At 41.3% G+C, this 21,601-nt stretch overlaps 1 protein-coding gene across 5 annotated transcripts in view; it reads left to right on the forward strand.

Annotated features, from left to right (window-relative positions):
• Window positions 1-21,305, forward strand: part of ADARB1 (adenosine deaminase, RNA-specific, B1) — a 61,471-nt gene extending 40,166 nt beyond the window's left edge. For all 5 annotated transcript variants that reach the window (XM_010566981.1, XM_010566979.1, XM_010566982.1 and 2 more), the window contains 3 exons: window positions 10,436-10,617; window positions 19,535-19,713; window positions 20,464-21,305. In XM_010566981.1, the coding sequence (XP_010565283.1) occupies window positions 10,436-10,617; window positions 19,535-19,713; window positions 20,464-20,637 (535 nt within the window). In that variant the 3' untranslated portion in view covers window positions 20,638-21,305. The remainder of the gene's footprint in view (window positions 1-10,435; window positions 10,618-19,534; window positions 19,714-20,463) is intronic.
• The last annotated feature ends 296 nt before the right edge of the window (window positions 21,306-21,601 follow it).

Consider the following 21,601-nt stretch of genomic DNA (forward strand, 5'->3'; position numbering starts at 1 on the left):
CGATACCTGTAATGAATGTGCAGGCTATTGATTGGCGTGGGGGTGGCTGTAACTCCAGTGATAAAGCTCTGATTCTTCACCTTCTTCTGGCTTCAGAGGCAAGGTGAAATCATTATCTATCATTCCAGACACTTCAAGTCATGACAGCTTTGTTTTGTATTTATATCACTGGGAAATAGCAGAGGAATGCTTCCCCCCGCCCCTGCCCACAGTAGTATAGCATTAGCAAAACAGTGCAATAAATATATTACATTAGTTATATTTGGATAACTTCTGATGATGATATACATCCTTGCCCCATCATTGGAAGTGTTCAAGGCCAGGTTGGATAGGGCTTTGAGCAACCTGGTCTAGTGAAAGGTGTCCGTGCCCATGGCAGGGGGCTTGGACTAGATGATCTTTAAAGGTTCCTTCCAACCCAAACCATTCTATGATTCTATGATATCAAAGATACATACATTTACCATGGATAGATTTAGAGTTGTATTATTTTATATAGGGAAAAAGTGTTCCAGTTAAAAAGTGGGCACTTTTAATTTTTAACTTTAAAATTGCTTTAATTTTAGTTTACACATTTTTACTGTAATTAAATATTTTGTTTCCAATAGTAGTGCTTTTATTTATATTTTATCCATTTCCATCTTTGTTGTCCTTTTTCACAAAGATTGAAAGATTTTTTTATTCAAAATCATAAATGGACATATGATTACCCCCCAAAAAAATTTAGCAGCAGTATCCTTTAACAAGTATCAGAAGTATGGGAGAGTTGCAACATAATTTTTGGAAATGAGTTTGTGTGTTTGCAGCCTCTGTGTTCTTGCAAAATAGATGAGAAATGCCAAGTTTTTCAGCTGATGATATTTTAGTTATTTTTTAATTAAAATAGCTCTACTGTTTTGTCAAATCACAGTTAGCCTGATTCAAAATTTATTAAGTGTATTAAATTGGAACTATTCTTGTGAACTGCGTATGCCAAATCAAAAACACAGGAAGAAGGTTATGTAATCGCTTTGTTCCTCTAGTCTTGTCTCAAGTAATCAGCATCTCTACTGAAGGAAGAGGTTTTGCTTCAGTTTAAATCCCCCTAACATAAATGGATAGGGCCTTTCAGAAGCTAGGACACTGGGTTGGTGAAAGGTAATTCTACAAAAATGACATTTCAGTTTCTTTTATAATATTTTCAGTAAAATTCACCAAATTATAGAAGTCACCCCAGCTTCATGCCAGGGACTTCTCCCAACCACCCGACATGGTAGTTGTGCCACATTCATTTGACTTCTTTTATCACATCATCATTGCTGTTAGTGCAAATAAACAAAATGAAGACAGTTGTTGAGTTAGAACACATTTGACTATTTTGTTGATTTTGTGTGATGCAGAACAGAATCCATCTCTCGCTTGCATAGCTAGCTGTCACCTCTCCTTGGGGCTAATGGGAATAATTTTGTTTGTGCCAGTGAAGGAAGCAAATAGAACCCCTTGACACAGAACAAAGACTGTATGACGGGTAAGGAGGCCCCAATTTTCATATTTTTTTTCTTTTCTTTTCTGGTTTTTTTGTGGGTTTTTTTTTTTTTTACATTTCCCTGACACTTATGACCATGTTTTCTCCATTTACATTTGAAAGAATGCATTGCTTTGTAGTGTCCAGCAGTCAGTCCTCCAGTATGCCTGAGCCCTGTGAATTTCCACTGAGCTTTCCCAAAGGTTCACAGTCCCAGCCTGGAAAAGATGTGGATAAATTTGGGGTGCAGGATTGCACAAGCAGGAAAACTCCTTGTAGCTGAACAGCCTCATCTGTGTGGATTATATGTATAATCCAAACCATTATTTCCAGCCCCTGAGCACTTTGTTGCAGTGTGCTGTCTAGCACCCTCCTGAGCCTGGTAGGAACATCCAAGAAAAATTGTGTGAAGCATGGAAAGGCCATGAGTGTAATCCCATCTGGGTCAGCAGAATTAGAACAGCATTATCCTAGCATGTTAGTGCCTGGTGGCAATGCATTATGGTGTTAGGGTGGTTTCTGTGACCAGAGTAACTGTTTTGGGACATTAATATACATGCATTTGTTTTAAATGTATCCTAACCTTGTTCATAGTACTTTATAATGTCTATTTTTGTCATTTTCCTTTTGATGTGTTTTTCTGCCCACATTCATTTTAAGTTTTTTGGCTTCAAATAATTACTTAAATTCTCATGACACATTCCAGTTGTGGATAATGTCTTGCTGAGAAGAGCAAAATTTTTTTCACCCCGTTTCATTGGTAGGAAGGTTGTAGGAATTGAGAAGAGCTTTAACATTAGGACGAGTTGCTAAAGGGAAAGTAATTGGTGCTTTTCTATTCTAAAGAAGGGAAAATATTCTTTCTGATAATCTTTTGTGTGAAAGAACATTATGTGCCTGTGCACTGGCCTTGTTCTGTGCTTATTCAGAGTGGGAAATCCGAACGGAAGTTTGTCACAATCTTTGTGTTTATTTCCCCAGTGGCTTTGTCTTCTTGACCCTACCACCTAGTTTTTGGGGACTGATGAAGTTGCACAAACACATCTTAAAATCCTACGCATGCTTACAAAAGCCTGCATGTTCTGCAGCTATGTCCATACCCATCCGTCTTTGAGTTTGAGAATTATTTCTAAGTGGCAAGCTCCACAACGGAGCCAGTGTGATTTCTGAACAGCAATAAAAAGCAGTTCTCCTCGCCAGTTCTTAACTCAAGTGACAGTGGCTGATGTGAAGGTATTCACTTAGGTACGTGGTGGCTGTGTGACACCTAGGTAAAAAACCTGGGGGAAAGTGGTAGGAAACCACTACCCAAGGTGTAGCATCTAAATAACCAGATGTAGCACCATGTATCCTCTCAAACCAGTGACCTGAGTCTTGACTCAGGCTCACTGGTGTGCAGCAAATCCAGGCAACACCAGAAAAGCTAGGACAAGTCAGAGCTGTGTGGCTGCCAACCTAGGTACAGCTACAAGGGAAAACAGATTCTCTCATCTGTAATTGCAAATCTGACCTCAGGATAAAGAAAAAGATGTTTGCAAGAAGTGCTACTGTCAAAGACCATGAACTTCTTGCACTTAACTGATTTATTGTGTGGGCCGCTGACTGAGCTACTTCATATAAAAGAAGCTCTGACTCCACTCCATGTAAAGATGTTGCTGCCTGTTTGTGCTGTGGCTCATGAAAGGCATGGGCTGGTCATAGAGATTCCGTTAATATCTTACAGAAACAAGGAGAAATTGGATTTAAAATCAGAAAAGAAACCAGATTGCAGTTAGAGAATGAAGTCAGCTCTGCCTGGTCATTCTGCCAGGTGATGAGAGTAAAGCCCAGCTAGACGGGTGTCCACAGCAAACAGATCGTGACCTGCCGAGCGTGGGTCTGAGTTGAAGTTGAGCAGCAAAAGAGTCCCTGCACATGAATGAAGAACCACAGTGAACGTGATTACACAGACAGACAAACGCTTGTCACTGGTCTACAGAGGTGAAGGCCACCGCAGGGCTCTGCAAGCATCCCTGAGGATGCTGCTGGCCTCAAACTTGGCAGGCTGGTCACAGCAGTTTTGGAAACCAGAAACATGCAGGAAAACCCACGGGCACAGCTACTGCAAACACAAGCGCCTTCTGTTCAGAGCTAGCGGGAGCCCCTGGGTCTGTGGCTTCCAGCGTCTTCATGGTAAGGAGCAAGTTGTCCCACATCTTGGATGCACAGTGGTCGTGGGAAGCTCTTGGTTTGCATTGCAATTCAAAAGGCCTTGAAATCTTGTTGGTGTCACGGTAAGCCAAACCTGCCTTTGGGATTACTCCCCGAGACAAGTGTTGTCTGAGCTGTGCGCTTCTGCCACGGACGAGGGCAGGAGATGCATGTGAGGAGCAAAATGCTTTCTGGGGATAGTCTGACATCTTCTCACACATTGACACCTTCTCTCCCTTGCCACCAGTTGCAAGTAAAAGTTTGTCATAAACAAAATGCCTACTAAATAATTTTCCTTTGTTCATAGTCATTGCTGTTTATAAATTATATTGGTAAGAGCAGCACTTAGAATTGTAAACACTTGTTTTTGTCAGGTTCTTCAGTCTATCATAAATATAACTTCATTTTTTCAACAGTAGACTCTCATTTTGGTAGTTGCAGGAGACTATTCATTTTCCTGTGATGAATTCTGACACCAGTTCCGTGTGCACACCATTGCAAATGCAATGCATAGTGACTCATCTCCTCCATACTGCTGTCTGCCTAAAAATTATTGAGAGTGATAGTAAGACATTTGATATTAACATCAAGCTTTATTTCTTACTGCTGTTAGCCTCCCCTCATTTCTGTGTTTTCTCTAAAATAGTGCAAATAACAGAATTTCTATGCAGTTTGGGTTTGGAAAGTTCAGAGGAGAGTTTTTTACCTGAAGCATGTATTTTCAATCTGGGTTTTTTTGCAAGAGGTGCACTAGCACACTCTGTGAGGGTGTTGCTGCAGAGTTAAATTTTACTTACTTTTTCATGTATCAAGAGTTGTGAAATCAGCTGTATGTAATGAAGAAACCAATAGGCCTTTTAGGAATCCACTGTAGATACCCTTGCCTCTGACCACATGGTAGGCTAAAGCAGAAATGTGACAACACAGCGAGGAAGAGAGGACTCCTCTCGATTTGGTGTTGGCCTCTGGTTTCTCTGCCCTCTTTTTTTAATGTAGTGTGATTGACAACAGCAGAAAGGTTGAGAAAGTGCATCCATCCTCCAGGCTGTTATCAATAGGATCTAAGTGGTGAATATAGAATAAGGAAAACAGTGAGTATGATAAATTTGTAAAATTCAGATTTCCTCAATGCAGTGCTCGTCTATAAAACCTCAGGTGAGGACACTACACAGAGAGTATCCTCTGTATAAATAGTCAGGAGCAGAACACAATTCATGTGCACAGATCTGCAAAGGCCATCGTTGGGGTCTAGTCTGTAAAGGTGGTGAGATGTAGTGGTTTGAAAGAGCATTTCCCTGGATGCTCAAGCACAAGATTGCTTCATAGATGACATAGAAGATGTAGCAAAATCTTGGTGATGGGGCAAATTTGGTCTTTTGGTCTCACTGTAGCTAAACGTGCATGGAGAACTGTGAACTGTAGAGCAAAGTGGGGGTACAAGGCACCCCAAGATATACTCCCAGGGAGACATCTCAGCAGTGTTTCTAAACTGAAGTAGTTTTTGGTTCACACCTGAAATTTTTCAGATGGCTGAATTTTTTCAGATGGCTGAATTTTTCATGCTAAACAAAAATACTCAATGAAAAGCAATTTTTGTATCAGAAAGACTGCATCAAAAAAGATGATCTGCTGGTACAACTTCGATGGAAATTTCTCAACAAATAAATAAACCTGTTACCAAATAAGAGAGCTGTATGTAATTATGCATTATTTCTTCCTCATAGCAAACACTGAATATATGAATATATGAAATAATAAGGAGTTTAAAGAGGAACAGTAAGACGTTACTAAAAGGATACATGTTACACGTTGGTCAGACCAGATGTGATTTGTTGCTCCTCACATAGTTTGCTCCATCTTGCATCATTTTGCTCAGCAAAGTGGCCCCGCTGACATCAATAAGATTATCTGCAGGAGAAGGCATCATTTGTGCCTGTTTCCTTTCTAAAAGCAAGATAACTTTCAGCTGGGTTTGGGAGCATGCTTCCGGTAGTGTATTCTCTGATGGAGAAGGTGTTTTAGAAGACTCAGCACCCACGCCCGGGTGCTGCATCCCTCCTGCACACTGCATCTCCCTTCCTCTCGGCTATGGTCGCACAGTTGTTTGTGGAGCTGTGCTGTAAACTGGAATAGAGAAACTGCCTCTACAAAATACAAGGCTGGGTTTTGGGGGTTTTGTTTTAAAAAAACTTGAATTGTGTCACTGATCTGACTTTATGGACAGCCATAGAAGCAAGAAAATTAGCAGGCTGAGGAGGATCAAGGTGGTGATAGGCAGAGTCCTCTTCCGTCCGGCTTGGCGCTGGGGAAATAATGGGGTGCAACTTCACACTTCATAGCAGCAGCAGATTACAGCATCCTTTGACTGTCATCCTCCTCATGTTTTTTTAACTATTTGGAGCTGCTCAGTGCCAGATAGTCAGATAAAGTTACCATTTCTTTTTCCTTGTCCCAGAAAAGCAGCAGTAGCTCATAACATGTAGTGTTGGGAAAACAGAACCTCCTAATCCAGGTGCTAGTAAGGGCTATTGCGGTGTGTTGGCTGGCCTGCCTGAGGAAAAAGGAGAGCTGTGGTTTTGGTTTGCAGCTTTTGTTTCCCTTCTCATGCTTAGGTACTTTTCTAATTATTGCTAGAAGAGCTAGAGAAATTTTGTTGCCTTGTCAAACATGGTAAGGCTTAAACATCACCGCAGTAACCCCCTGGTAGAGAGTGAACCGAATGGCTTGGTGACTCTGAATGATCTTCTGTCTCACAAAAGGCAGCTCAGAAGCAAAAAGCCAGTTCAGGATGACTAAATACGCCTTTGTTTGAGCTTTCTGGCATCACATCAGGTTGCCTTTCCTTGCACTGTGCATGGCTTGCAGAACTGCAGAGTTGAAGCTGAAAGAGTATTGCACGCTGCTGAACACACGGCTGGTGTTCAGCTGCAGGTATCCCCATCCGCACCAGGTATCCCAGCTTTCCTGGCATTAGATGGCTGACTTGCGGTGAACAGTTCTCCATCAACAACAACCATGGTTGTACTTGGCTGCTGAGTAAATCACCATTAACTGTAATGAGATCTAGATCCCCAGCTCAAATCAAGGCACCTGTATGTAAGTTTTGGCAGTCTGCACCTAAATCCTGTGGCTCATGTTTTATGTCAATATAAAAGCTTGTATTTTAAATGTCAGTTTTACTTTGAAGTTTTTTAAAGGTTGTTAAAGAAAATTCTTGTAGAAGTGTAAAACCAGAACACTCAGAATATGTAAAATACTGTCATAAGAGGCATTGGTTTTATGGTCAGCTAAGACAAGCGTCTCGGGTTTTTCCAATGAGAAGTTTTATGTTGGCAGATGTCTCCCTGCCTGCTGAGGTGTTCTTCCCCTTCAGCAAATCTCTTGTCTATGCACCTTACTTTAGGCATTTCAGTATCGCCATTGACATGATGTAGCATTCCTGTATTCTGCTTACACTCGTGCTTTAGTGCTTTTGGCTGTTGCAAACATGGTGCCATTTTCCTGCTTTAATGGTGAGAAAAGGTACTGCGTGGGTCCAGTCTGCTCTGTGACCTGCCCAGTAAGACTGGACCTGAGACCAGGTCATTGTACGTGGGAGCTCTGCATTTTTGCCCATGGCCAGTGCAGGAGAGATTTAAACTGCTGAATTAGTGATGGGAGAGTTGTCTGCCGTTACCACTTTCTTGAGCCACCAAATGCTCCTAAATGAGTACTCTGCTGCAGCCAGGGACTATGTCCGCTTTACTGCAGTGTGGCGTTGTGCTGGAAAGGTTCATTTCTATGTTATAAACTACATCTGAACCTTGGAAGGTTTGAGTTTTTAAGCTAGATTTAAGTTGCTTCAGTTACTTAACCCTTTTCTGATACTATTTTTAATGTGAAGGAAAAATCCTTTACTTATTTGTTTCACTGGAAAGGCAACACTGACTTTAATAAAGTTTTCTGTAATAAATTTTGCTCTTTCTGCTCTGCCCTTCATGGTTTGTAGGGAAATACAGAATTTGGCCCATTAACTTCAAAACAAGTTGTGGTTTCAGTAAACTCTAGTACTAGATTGACAGCATTTGTTGGCATGCATTCTGACAATTCGTGCTTGTAAACTGGAAGGACGAGGCAGTTTTACCATTTCAGGAGGCAATGCCTGTGGCTTTTCAAAAACTGATGCGTGGTACTGGTGTAGCTTCTTCTCAGTTTGTATCTATAAAAGTGGTTTTTAGTGTACGTGCTAATGGAAGTGAGAAATTACTGTTTGACAGAAAGAAGTACAGTATAGGAAAGGAACAAGAAAGTCTCTGTGCTATCCTTCCTTTTGACTCTGTTACAATCTGCAGAACTTCATTTGGGTTTCGTGTTTATCTCTGCGTTACTGCCAGTTTCTGATACAAGTATATGTTTTTATAGATAAGTATATGCTCTTTTATTATAACAATTGAAATTTAAAGCTAGTTTTATAAACCTAACCACCATCCAACCCTGCCTAATCAATATTAAGAGCTTGAGGCTTTGATTGTATGAATAGTTTCTGCAAACCTTGTCTCTGCAGCAAACCAGCTGCTCCAAATCCAGCACTCGTGAGCACTTCCCGCAGTGGTAAATGGGATGCAGCACACCCCAGTAAAACAGCAGGCATGTGGACAGTCACAGTGTAGCTTTTGTAATACCAGTTCATACAGTTCACCTTGCAGAAACTTGTTCAGGTGTCCACACTCCTCCTCGTTGTCCTCCTCCTCTTTTAATCAAAAGAAGTTTAGCAAGACAAACTTCAGCTTCTATTTTCTGTGCCAGAGAAGGTCACCAAGTGTGGGAGGAAGCAGCAAAACACAAGCTCTGGAAATACTGAAGACTGAAGCAAGGAAAAGGGTCTGGCAAAGGTTTTATTTAGGGAGCTAGGGCTTGCCAGAGGAATGCTTTGGCCTTTTTTAAAATGTCCATCTGTCACACAAGTACTGTTCATGAAAAGTAAAACATGATGTGCCTCACTGAAGGAAGCTCGGTTTGTGTGTCTGCAAGCTTCAGATACAACTCTAAGACCCCAGTTTGCAATGCTTAGTCTTGAATTCTTTCCAGATGTTTTTTCCATAATGTTATCTGTGTCTGTAACAGTCCATATGCTTGTCTCTGCTTGATGTAGGTAATACTGCAAATAACAAGAAAATACTATTTTATTTATTTGGCACTTGAAATACTTCTGTGCTTATAAAATTCTAGTCATGGTAAGGTCCTTAGAAAGGCATTTTGGCCCTGGAAAGCAATAATTTTCACTTTATATCCTTACTGTGATGTTTGGTTGCCAATTGCATTTTCAGTGTTATACAAAATATGCCTTTATTCAGTGTAAAATACACCTTATTTTTTATTAGCACAGTATTTTTACTCATTCATTAGGGCCAGCTTTTTTAATGACAGGTGAGTAAGCTAATGTACATTGCCTTCATTTTCATCCTCAGTAAAGATATGCAAAGAAATTGTTTCCTTGGATTGCAATTTTTGTTTTACCCCCCTTTTTTTTTTTTAACATTTTGCAAGTCTTGTAGGCAACATGTGTAGTTCAGTTTTTGCAGTAGTGAAGCAGTTGTGCTATATAGTTTCTAGCCTGAGCTGACGATGCTGTGTAGACATGCCATCCCAGCACAAGCAGCAAGAAACACTGTTAGCAACACCTGAGTTCCCTGTTTTCCTTGGGGAACCTTGCAACCCGGTTTAGGATGGGCCTTTTAATAAGGACAACCATTCTATATGAGCACGAGAGCTTCCATTGTGCTCATCTGTTTTATTCAAGCACCAAAAGAAACTTTCCTGCCGCTTGTGTCTGGGTGTTGCAGTTGTACTCAAGTATGCTGTTTTAATAGTGCCAAGCCATTTGCAAGTATACCTCAGAGACAAGGACAGTGAAAATACTCTGCAGGAGACTTTGAGGTTTTAAAAAGTACTTTGTATGACTGGTACAAACAGATTGAGAGCCAAAACTTGATCAAATGAGCACAGCTACAAAAAAACTTCAGTATTTCGCTCCCATGCATGCTATATCCCTGCCACTGGACCTGATCCAGTGTAGGTCACAGTGGTGCAGGCAGGGATTTACGTACGGTTAGTCTATGAAGCAGCTAAAGTGAGCAAAGAGTGTATGCACTCCGCATATTTTCAGTTTTCAGATTCAGTTTTCTCCCTGCCTGTAGATATTGAAAGCAACTACGTATGTTCTTTCTGGCAGCGGGATGTGGACAGTTTGGCTAGGGTGTCAAGGACGAACTTTCCCTTATGATGATGAGGTGATGCGGTCTTGCAGACACAATCCTTGTGTTCTGGGAAGGATGGTTTGCCCACTGCCAGGTGTCTTTTGGAGGCATCAACTACTGTTTCTGACTGAGGATCTCAGTTTGGCTTTCTCCGATTGAACGACCCTGTCCATCTCTGGCATTAGGGTGCTGGAAAATGCGTCATCAGACACGTTAGTGGGGAAGTAAAGGTATGGAGTCTGTTTCTGAAGTGGATGCTGACAGTAGACCTGTCGCTATAGGTCATCTTACGCACGATTTCATTGAGCGTCCCCATAAGCTGATCTATGAAATTCTGGCAGGTCTCACAGCTATGCTACCATAGTCATGTGCTGGTCAAGAGGAAGGGTTGAAAGTCTGGTCCATTGTGATTGACTGCTATTATGTCCGGCAGATGTTACTTGTTCCATTAAAAAGAAAGTGTTTTTTTTGTTTTTTTTTTGTTTTGTTTTTCCCTCCCTCTTAGGTGGAACGTATTGGGTATTCAAGGAGCCTTACTTAGCCTCTTTGTGGAGCCAATTTACTTCTCTAGCATCATCTTGGGGAGTTTATATCATGGGGATCATCTATCCAGAGCCGTATACCAGAGGATAGCAGAGATAGAAGATCTACCACCTCTTTATACACTCAACAGACCTTTACTTAGTGGCAAGTATCTAATGGAGAAGGCCGTGCCGGTAACTAAGTCTGTTCCAGTAGCAATGTGATTTTGCAGTTCTCAAAACCTTGCAAATTATGTACTGTGAGTAAACTGCTTTCTGGTTACAACAGAGAAGTTATGGTCTGAACCTAATATAGATACTCGGTCAGAAATACCATAGCAAGGACCCTTTGTGAGTTAAAAGGTGGAAAGAACTGGGGTATGAACCTTTGGATGTGGTTTCACATAATTGCTGTCTGGAGCATGCCCTAGGAGTATGTGAGGCAAGTTGAAGGCCCCGTCTTAGTGAAACCTCTTCCCACCCATGAAATAGTGTGTTAGCTCTTACTGTCACTTCTTTTGCCATTGCAGATATTTGTTGAACGGCCACGTCATTAATCAGTATGCCAAGATAGACACATTTGGTTCACAAATTCTAGATCAATAACCAAATAAAAATGGATGGAGAGAACATCTCAGCTGCCATTGGTTGTATTTTCTTTTTATCATCAATTTCTGTTGGATGCAGCATTAGCTTTAACTAGCATGGCACCCAACTTGTTTGCATGACCCAATAATCATAATATTTTAATTTCCACTTTGTAGGTTAACGCACAAATGCTGCATTCAGAGTCCGATGGCACATTCTTTGGGAATATTTTTAATAGAGTATTAAATATATCTGACAGACAGCAATATGGCAAGCCCCAAACAGTGCAGTTAGCGGTTGTCTTTTGCAGCTGCTGTTGAACATTTAAGTACTGTTCTTTGGCTTTGCGCTGATCCTAGGGTCTAAGGGGCTAAGAGGAATGGCAGTATTTGAATTAACATGTCGTAACTTCTAATTGAGCTGTGACTTTCAAAGGAAAGTTCTGAAGTGTCTTAAATTCTAAAACTGCTAGTTACAGTAATGATGTGAAAGCTTTAAAACTGAAATCTCTTATCCTCCCTCTTGTTGTGTGCATTGCTTTGTTCTGTACAGCTTGGCTTTTGGCATGTGTCTGTTTATTTTCCAGAGGAAAAAAAGCTCAGTATTTTAAAGCATGCTTAAAGCTGGACATGAATTTTTAAAATAGATTTAGGGAGGGAGTGGGAAAAAGAGCATATTAAACAACCAGCATTTCTTTAGATAAGAAAAGTCATTAATAAGGATTCCCTGAACTAGGATGTATTAAAATGTTAAGGAACGTATTTCTCCTTCTATTAGCAAGTAACTAACAGTTACAACACTCACAGTACCAAATATTTAATTGTTGTATGGGCATAGTAGCTGATGTATGGACTGTTTCTGCCTGATTTGGGGGAATTTTTATCAATTCTTCAAGACAGCAGGTTTGGGGTGGGGTGGCAGGAGTTTTTGTTATCCTTTTCACAACACATAGCAGTACCTTGTCTTCTTAAAAATCATCTTTCTGCAATATTGATATAATCTATTTGCCATGAAATAGCACCATCTGCTTAAACAGTTCAGATGGGACTTGCTGAGCAGTAGAGAGTTCAGAAATATTCTCAGCTGTTGAGTTTTCATGGAAATACACGTCTCAAAAATGTATAGGAAGCTTGTTTGGGAGACTGGGTGGAGAATTGTGTTGATGGATTTTCTTCTGCTGGTTCAATCTTGAAAGTTAGTTTTCTGACGCATGCTGTTGGATTCATCTGGGGCATTTGTGTAGCTACCCATCTGCTCTTTGGTTCACACATTTTACAGTGTATTCTTACCTGGAATAAGCACCACAGAAATACCTGTCTCAATTCTATGTTCCTCCTGGTACCACACACACAACTGTGTGATCGTGACTCATTTTTACCAGAGGGATGAGCTAAAAGAGAAATAGCTGTCTTTCCCCACTGTGTCACCTGTTTAGCTGAGAAAGTACTGTAAAAACTGTTTTTTCCCCTCTCACAAACCAAGTTTTATGTCTTCATGGACAATTGCATTAAGTCAAAGTCAGACTGAGTTATTGTTACCTACCGCTAAAAATTGTCTTTTCATCATCTTTCTTTCCTCATAGGAGATTTTCTACTTATATGTCCTTTTCCCAGCAAGTTAAGTGTGTACGTGCATATCAAAGTAGCTGGTTTTCAGCTAGGGGATGTGGGAAACCCATATGTTGGTAGAAAACTCACTCCCCGTGCTGACTCTTGGAAGCCTTGGTTGCAGGACCCAGCCTTTCAGGATGCCTTTAGCACTGCAGCACTGAGGGCGTGTGAGCTCTCACTGGGAACTGGCCAGCTCACTTGAAGGGAAGACAGGTTTGAATCTTGTGGATTTCTAGAAAAATTGGAAAAGAGATCAATTTCTCAATCAAATAGACTGAGGATGATTGTCTAAATCAGCCAATAACGAAGTGCCAGTCTGCAGGGTAATTTGCACAGACTCTTTTTGGAGCCATTGTGGGACACAAACATGAAGGAGTCCACCCGGGGTGGAAGTAGGGTGGCAGAGCTCAGCAGATACTCCATTCAGAGAATCAGCCCTTGAAAATCCTTGAGAGCAGAAGTCATTAAACATAAGAGAGCCCATTACATATAAAAGACAAGCTCTTCTTCACTGGAGGCAGCTAGTGTGAACCAAATTTCATCAAGACATCTGTCCTTACGGTTTCTGTTGCTGGTAGGTGTGCTCAGATGCCCAAAGACCTGGGCTAACAGCATCCGCTGGGGCTATGACCACAAAGCAGATGGCAGGCTGGACCCCAACTTCTCTCCTGTCTGCAGCGGCTACTCAGCCGGACCCCAGCCCATTCAGTAGTGTCTGCTTTTGTGGACAATGCCTTTTTTCTTAGCTGTGATTATAATATTAATACACCAAAGTTTTCCTTGGTTTTATGTCCTGTCAGTTGATAGTTTCTTATGCTTTAGTTTCTCTAGAACTTTCTGTCTTTCACCAGAGTATTGTCAGAAATTACATTGCTGCCACTTTTGACCTGTTCCTCATGGTACTGCTGACAGGTATTTCCTATTTCAGTTCTTGCATGCAGTGTCACATCTGCTGACTATCTTGTTACCAGCATAAGAACTGTCTTAGGTGAGACCAAGATCTTAAGGTACAATCCATCCAGCCCAGTGCTCTTTTCCACGGGTAGTCAGGCAGTGAAAAGCAAAAGGAAATAGTAAGCCTCTGCAGATACCTCCTGAGAATTGCAGCAGTAATCTGTGGATCAGGGACATCCTGAGTCAGGTACTGAGAATCTTTGTGTTTAGAAATCCTTAATGGATCTTTCATTCATGAACTCCTGGGTTTGTTTTTGAACTGGTTTAACTGGTTTAAACTTCTTACCATCTGCAGCCTCCTTTAGTAAGGAGGGCTGTAGGACATGTAAAGATTTGTGCAATGGAATTTCCTTTCTGCCAATTTAATTAGATGCTCCTCAGTGCTCTGTATGATACAGGCTATAAGCAGTTGTGTCATGGCACTCAGTTTTCTATACCTCTGCAATATTCCTATAGAAGTCCTGTTTTTTCAAGCTGAAAAGTCTTAGCCTGCTTTCTTGTTTCTTGCATGGAGACCCTTCTACGTAAGGATCATCCCTTCCATTTTACAATCGCATTTTTGAGCTAGTGAGACCAGAGCAGCACCTGATACTCAAGATAAGGCAGCAGTACTGATTTATATGGTGGCATCATGATATTCTGTTCAGTTCCATGATCCTTTGGTAAAAATTCCTAATGTTCACTTTGCTTCTTTTGATTACTGTTGATCATTGACCTGACTTTTTGGTGGAACTGAATATTAGACACTAAAATCTCATTCCTGAATGCTAATATCCAGCTCCAAGTCCAGCACTCCTTACGCAAAATTCCTTTGGTTTTTAGCTCATATGTATTACCTAATATTTATCTGTGAAGAATTTCATCTGCCTTTTTATAGCCCAATGACCCAGTGTTGTGAGCTTTTTTTCTGCTACTCTTTGAAATTGCTTCTCTTATTTACCTTCTTAAATAATTTAGTATCATCAACAATCTTATTCACCTGTTTTTTTCCCCACACATACACTTTCCAGGTCTAGACAGACCTTGAGGGTCTCCAGCTGTGTTGGCTCTTCCCAAGGAGACCGTCTTCATGCAGGTGTCCACTAAATCTGTTTTTAAGGTAGACATTGAACAGACAGGCCTTCTGCTCCCTGGGCTCTCTTAAGATTTAGTGTCACACTGACAACCTCCAGTCTTCAGTTACTAAGGCAGTTTTTTGCTGGGTCTTTCCTAATGTTGTTGTATTTACATCTGTGCCTGGTAGGGCAGCATCGTAGTTCCTGCAGCCTTCCTGGTGCACATGTCATGTTTATTGACTGGTAGTTCCCTGGCGCACCTCTAAACTCCTTAAAAATTGGAGTTGCATTGGCCACCTTACATCCTGGAGAACTGGTGTGGTTTTTGATGAGGGATTATGTACCATGACTGCTGGTCCTGCTGCCTCATCTTTAGTTTCCTTGAATGCAGTTGAATATTGTCTGGGTGCCGTAACTGGTGTTTGCTTACTTCGTACACATATCCTCGAACTATTCTTACCGGCACCTCAATTTGAGATGGCTCCTCTGGCATGTTGCCTGTGAAAAGGGGCTCTGGCCTGGGAACCCCGCCACCCTTTTTGCAATACATTCATTGGGGTTTTGTACACAAGAAGATTTCAACCACCACAGCAAGAGTGGTTACTATAAATGTTCATGCCTCAGCACTCCTCTGACTGCTGTCTACATTTGCATTTTGTATTTTTTATTTAACAAAAATAAATCCTTCAGCAGAACCTTTGGTGATTTTTTTTTTTTTTTGGACTGTTTCTTTGGTACCTTATCATCCTGTTCACACTGGTGTTTTTCAGCTCTTTATCTCCTTTTTAATGAAGCTTTTTTGAGCTCTGTCATCAAAGAGCTGTCAAGCTTTATTATTTATGTAAGCACTGGCACAAAGAGCTGTGACCTTTGCTTTTGCTTATTATATGCCATTATAGTAATATTCAACAATAAGTTCTGAGGGATGTTCTCTAAATAGCTTAGTTATATCAGTTTTAAAGGGAGAATAAAATACTTTACTTTCTATCCTAGCTTTCTCTCCCATTACTAGTTTCAGCTTATTGTGCTATGTTCATGTCTAGATTTTGAGGGGGAAGATATGATCCACCTAAAGTGTTATCAGACGCTTTGCTTTTGAGATGACCTTTATTCCCTGTCCGTGCTATCCCTGTTCCACCTTCAGGGACTCCTTTGCCATCTCTCCAGGGTTCGTGCAGATAATTAAGCAGCTGAATAATTAAGCAGGGTGTTGTTATTTAAGTCTATTTGAAATTCTCAGTCTGTTTTATGTATTTATTTATTTAGTTCATCAAAAATAACCAAAGCAATGCAATTGTATAATTGCCATGGAAATGTAGTGCACACTGGATGTTCAGCTTCCTCATCTTTATTTGATTTGCTTGTGTGGGTGCTTGTGATGTCACAGGTGCTTCAGTAGCTGATAGGGCAGGAGCAGGCACCTGGCTTGGGCAGGTGCTTGTGATGTCACTCAAACACGAGTAGCTGGTAGGGCAGGAACAGGCTCAAGGGGCAAATGGTGTTTTGCAGTACTCAATAAACTATATCTGATCCATGTATCTGTTCAGTAGTGTATGGAATGAAAGCAAAGGTAATAGTATAGATATTATTCAAAGGAAAAAATATGACTGACCTGCTTGTCATGTGGTGGCAATTTCTTAGCCATCTTGCCTCAGCAGTTTTGGTAAAACCAGGTTTTGATTAAGGGTTTTGTCAGCACGTGTCTGTTTCACATAAGCTTCACAAAAGCATCCTGAATATGTAAGCTTTTGGAGACTCGGAGTTGAGATTCATTTTGTGCATGCCCAAAATTTACAGTTTATTAGGTGTTTAGGTGCAAGCCTTGTGTTGTGTGAGTCATTGTTAAAGGATTTTCAGTCATGGGTTTCTCTAGGTTTGCTTTGTTAACAACTCAGAGTTGGGCCACCACTGCAGTGAATGGCAAGCTTCCAAAAATTTCTCAGTCTTATATACCTTTTTACCACCCATTATCTCAGTCCAGAGTCTTTGTAATTTTCCAGTTGATCTCGGTTCCCATGTCGTTATCATTCATCAATTTACCTCATCAATTCTCTTGTAGCGGTTCTTCTGAAGTTAGTGGTCGTAGGCAGGTCTTTGGTCACCACAATCACTTATCTTCTTACACATCAAAGATCACCTTTGAATTTCTGAAAATCACTCAGGCTGTTCTATTAATTTATCTTGCTCTAAAGTTAATCACTCCCATGTCTTAGGTCTAAGATGTATGATCCTTCTTCTGTCGATTCAGCTTGACTGGGTTTTAAGCCAGCCATGGTGGTGGCTACACATAGGACAAATAAGCAGCTTATGCATATTGGTTTTTGAAGCACTTGCATTCTATTAATCATATCTAAAGCAATCTCTAATCATTAATTATATGTCCAATATGAACAGTCTTAGAAACAATAAGGCTTAAGGCCTAGTTCCCTTTACAGTCATGGAGCAGCAGTGTTTGCACTTCAGTGGCACAGGCTAAGTTGCGTTGTGCATGATCAGCTCCAGTTTTCGGGAGGTGTGATGCATGTGTTCATTGCCAGCCACTCAGAAGGACTGCAGAAGTTGTGATGAGGACTTTTTGACTCTCATCTTGTCATAAAGACCTGTTCTTGCTGGGTCTTCCTCAACCTGCTCAGCAGGGACTGCTGTCTGCCCTCCCGGCTTGGTCAGTGTGTGGATCCCACATCCCTGCTCACCGATTTACAGATCCGTGGGTGTAGATCTGTGGCATCCTGCTGTATTTCAGCTCCTGGATGCATCTCTCCTAAAAGAAATCAGAAAAGAGCTCTTCAGGAAACTTTTGTTCTGATTCTCAATTTTTTCAGCTTATGTTTTAAGAAAATGGGGAACGACAGGGTTATTTTTTATTATTTACTTACTCAATTACTGGCTCTCAGTCATAGTGACCAGGTTGACATAAACCAAGCTTAAAAATACAACAGCTTCGGGAAGTTTAATACAATTGATATTTCAAAATGTTTATTTATTAAATGAGGAATTGACTATAGTAAGCAAACTGAATTTCACTGTGTCATGCAGACCTCGCAGGTCTTGCATGCTCTCAGTGCTGGGCCCAGAGGTGCCGTGAGACCTGGGCCAAGTAAGCCAGTCCTGCGCTTGGGTGCCTGAGGTTGACTTAGCTTTGTTTATTAGCTTGCATTTCAAATATCAGCAAAAAATGAATCCTGCTGCAATGCTTATGTTCAATTTATACAAATTCACCAGATTTTATGAAGTGTAGGGCCTAGCATAACCTTGGAGCAGATTTGAAATAGGTTCTCAGTGAGAGTTGCGTTAGAATAAAAATGAGATCTTTACTTATTAGAAAGAAAAAAATGTACCTGTTCCTTTGTTCTCTCCTGGCGAGACAACTGAGACATGTGAAAGGTAGAGTTTTGCCACCCCTGTAACATCTGCAGGATCAAAATCAGTGTGCCCCTCAGCTTTTCCACAGCACGCACAACCCAAACTCATGGCCCTGGCTGCTGCTTGTGGGCGCCGAGCGCCGTCCCGCTGCACGTGCAAGAGAGGGGTTGTATGTGGATGACAGCGGCTGCCATGATCTTCAAGCACAGTGCTACAGTCATTATATAAAGTGCATCTTTGCAGCGTTGGGGTGCCGTGGGGCAATAAATCCTGCCCTGGGCAGATTGGGCAGGCAGCTGGCCTCACTTCACACTTGGGTTAGACTGCTGGTGGCTTTGCTTCTCCAGCAGTAGAGATGAAGCTGTGTTTGAGAGGTGTCACACAGTTTAACATCTGAGCAAAATGATCCGTGTGCTCTCTTGAGTCCTGTGGTTCGCTATTTCTGGGCACTGTAAGTAGCAATGGGCCCATAAAGTGGGGCAGTGGCTGAAGCACAGCTGGATTTATGCTGAAAGACTCAAATGTCTGCTAGTTTGGGCTTTCTGCAGAGGATGCTGAGGATGGGGCTCACTTTGTCTAACTTGGATGCCCACAGCATCAATGCCACTGCCTGTGCTGGTCATGCCGTGCCCCAGCATAGTCCGTAAGAAGAAGGAAATAGATTGGTAGCTTTTAGTGAAACACGCTCAACAGCTACTGAAATGTAGACAGGTTTGCAAGGCATCCTGCCATCTCATGCCGCTGCTCTGACTCAACTCCGTTTTTATAAGGGAAAGTGAAAAAGCACGTTGTAGGCACTTCTAAATAATCATGACCTCTCTGAATAAGACTGCAGTCCAAAGTTGTTAGCTGAATTGTAACTGTGTGTTGAAACATGACATGGGTTCATAGTTTCACACCTGTTTTGAAATGAGATAAGCAACATGCACCTAAATTTCTAAAACAGAAGAGCAAAAGGGAATTGATTGGAGAGTTACAACTGTCAAAACCTTGCAGTAGCTGCTCTTTCCTACACTTGGCTCATCCTGCTACTGAGTGGGCTCTGAGAGCAGTGGTTTCTTGTGCAGGAGCAGAGCAACTTTTTTTCTGCTTCATAATTATTTACAGGTTAATAATGAGTTCATTGATTTGCCCTGTAAGCCAGGCCAGATCCTGCTGAGATGGATGTGGCAAGGCTCATGTTACTGTCCCCGTAGACCCTTGTCACAGACCTCTCCACGATCCTCTCCGCTGAGGAGGCTGGTTTCTCACGGCTCCAGCGATGCACACTTGCCCTGCTAGGAAGGACAAAAGGAGAGAGCACTTTAGCCAGGATGAGAATGAGATGTGCATGGCAATATCTCCGTGAGTCGGTGAAAAATCTGCAGGATAATGTCCTTGGAATAAAAGATCTGCTTGTAAGACTGCTTAGCGATGTGATTTCAGTAGCTCTGCTGTATCGCTTACTCCCCAGTAAAAACAGAAATCAAGACTTAGTATTTACTATTGTCATTAAACATCGCTTTTCTTTCAGGTATTAGCAATGCAGAAGCCCGTCAGCCAGGGAAAGCACCAAACTTCAGTGTGAACTGGACAGTAGGAGACACTGGTCTTGAAGTTATTAATGCTACAACCGGCAAAGATGAAATGGGTCGTGCATCTCGCCTTTGTAAGCATGCTTTTTACAGCCGCTGGATGCGTATTCATGCAAAGGTATATCTTCCAGAGTGCTAGAATTTCCACTACTTCTTAATTCTTAATGAAATATCTCTGCGTGCCTGCTTTCTGTGTTCAGAAGCCACTTTCTGAGCCTGTTTTAAGCTGAGCCTGACATTAGCTGCTGCTCCATGTAGTAATGGAAAAGAACAATGCATTTGTTTAGCTTATTCTTTAATTTGATGATGAAAGGTCCAAAACACATGCAAGGATCTAATAATCCTTGGTTTATAGCTAAGTAAACAAAGGGTGCTATCTCCTTTGAGCTTGCCTTCTCATTTTAATTTATTTCAAAGGATAATCCCAGTTTCACCACAAGCTAACCTACTGAGCTTTTGCTCAGTCCTCTCTTAGAAAGAAAGGCTACAAGAAAGTGTCTGACAGTGGCTTTTCAATATCTAGATTTCTTCCACTGAAGGAAGCTGATAATCCAGAGAAAGCAAAAGGCAGGCTGGCTGGGGTGCAACTAGTCCCAAGAAAGTGCCTCTGCCATGGCGCGGTGCAGTGCAGCAGAAGGGCTCGCTTTGCAAGAGGCAAACATTGCAGCTGGGTGCGGTGAGGCTGGGTACAGAGCCGTGATGGCTGGAAGGAGCAGTACTGTGTACTTATCTGCCTTTGCCTGAACACTTGGTTTAGTAGCTCATTACCTTGTTTTAATAATAGTTGTTTTAAGAACTCAGTCACTCTCAAGGTGTTTGGCTTAACAGTTTCTTGTCTGTCTTCTTTTCTCATCTTTAATCCCCACAGCTTTCCTCTAGCTTGCGCTCAAAGATCAAGCCTAATCTGTACCACGAAACCAAGCAAGGAGCCACCGAGTATCAAACTGCCAAAGAGTGTTTGTTTAAAGCATTCCTGAAGGCAGGACTTGGAGCCTGGGTGGAGAAGCCCATAGAACAGGATCAGTTTTCTCTCACGGTCTAATTCACAGACTGCACATCACTTTGGAAGGGGGGTTGTTCTGGAAATTCCTGGTGTCCAGCATTGCTTTCTGGCATCTCCGCAGCCATCAAAACATCTTTTTACTGTTTGGAGTTGGGTTTTTTCCCTTTGTTTTTCTGAAACTTCATAGTAACTGTTTCTGGTTTGCCCAAGTACTGAAACTCAGTGATGATCTGACACATAGTTGTATATTTTGTTATGGGAAAGTAATTTCTGGTGTATTTCTAGAAATACTTTTACTGTAGAAAACTTGCAGTAAGGCTGTCCTTACAGTATGCAACGACTCATTTTTTCTGGGTTAAAATAATTTCTTTTTTTAATTCAATGTCATCAAATGCATGAAGAAATGAAAGTTTCTCTAGGTTTTACACCACACTTTTAGGAAGTAGCTTAATTTTTTTTAAAGAAAATAGGTGACAAAGCTGATTCTACTCCTCTGTTAACTTGTTTTTGAACTGCAGATATTTCTAGCATATAGCCCACAGAGCCAGAATGGAGTCTGGACAGCTAGTTTTTCCCCACTTCCTTGCTCTTTAAAACCAGCTGCTGAAAATTTCATGTCTTTGATGTATGTATTTATTAGTCTGTGACCCAGTTTTTAACATGCAGCTTTTTATTCTGTTTTTAAAAATACATTTACCTCCCATTTACACACATTGTGAAGTCTTCATTTTTTTTACCATTGTAAACTGGAAACAGCAAAATAATTATTTGTAAGTTAAGAAATTTAGTCTATAATGTGCAGAAACCTGTTTAGAAGTAGGTGATTTGTATATCCCAGGAACTCATCACAATACAATCATAACTGTAACAGTAATATGACAACTTCAAAAAAAAAAATTGTTCATTTTAAGGGCACTAAGCCTGAATTGCCAAAACTAGTCACTTGCTGGGTATTAATTGCTCTCTTCTCGGAAGTGAAAAGCTCTTGTATGGACAGAAAGTT

The sequence above is a fragment of the Haliaeetus leucocephalus genome, unplaced genomic scaffold, assembly GCF_000737465.1.
Source record: "Haliaeetus leucocephalus isolate CR32 unplaced genomic scaffold, Haliaeetus_leucocephalus-4.0 Scaffold223, whole genome shotgun sequence".
NCBI classification, from domain to species: domain Eukaryota; kingdom Metazoa; phylum Chordata; class Aves; order Accipitriformes; family Accipitridae; genus Haliaeetus; species Haliaeetus leucocephalus.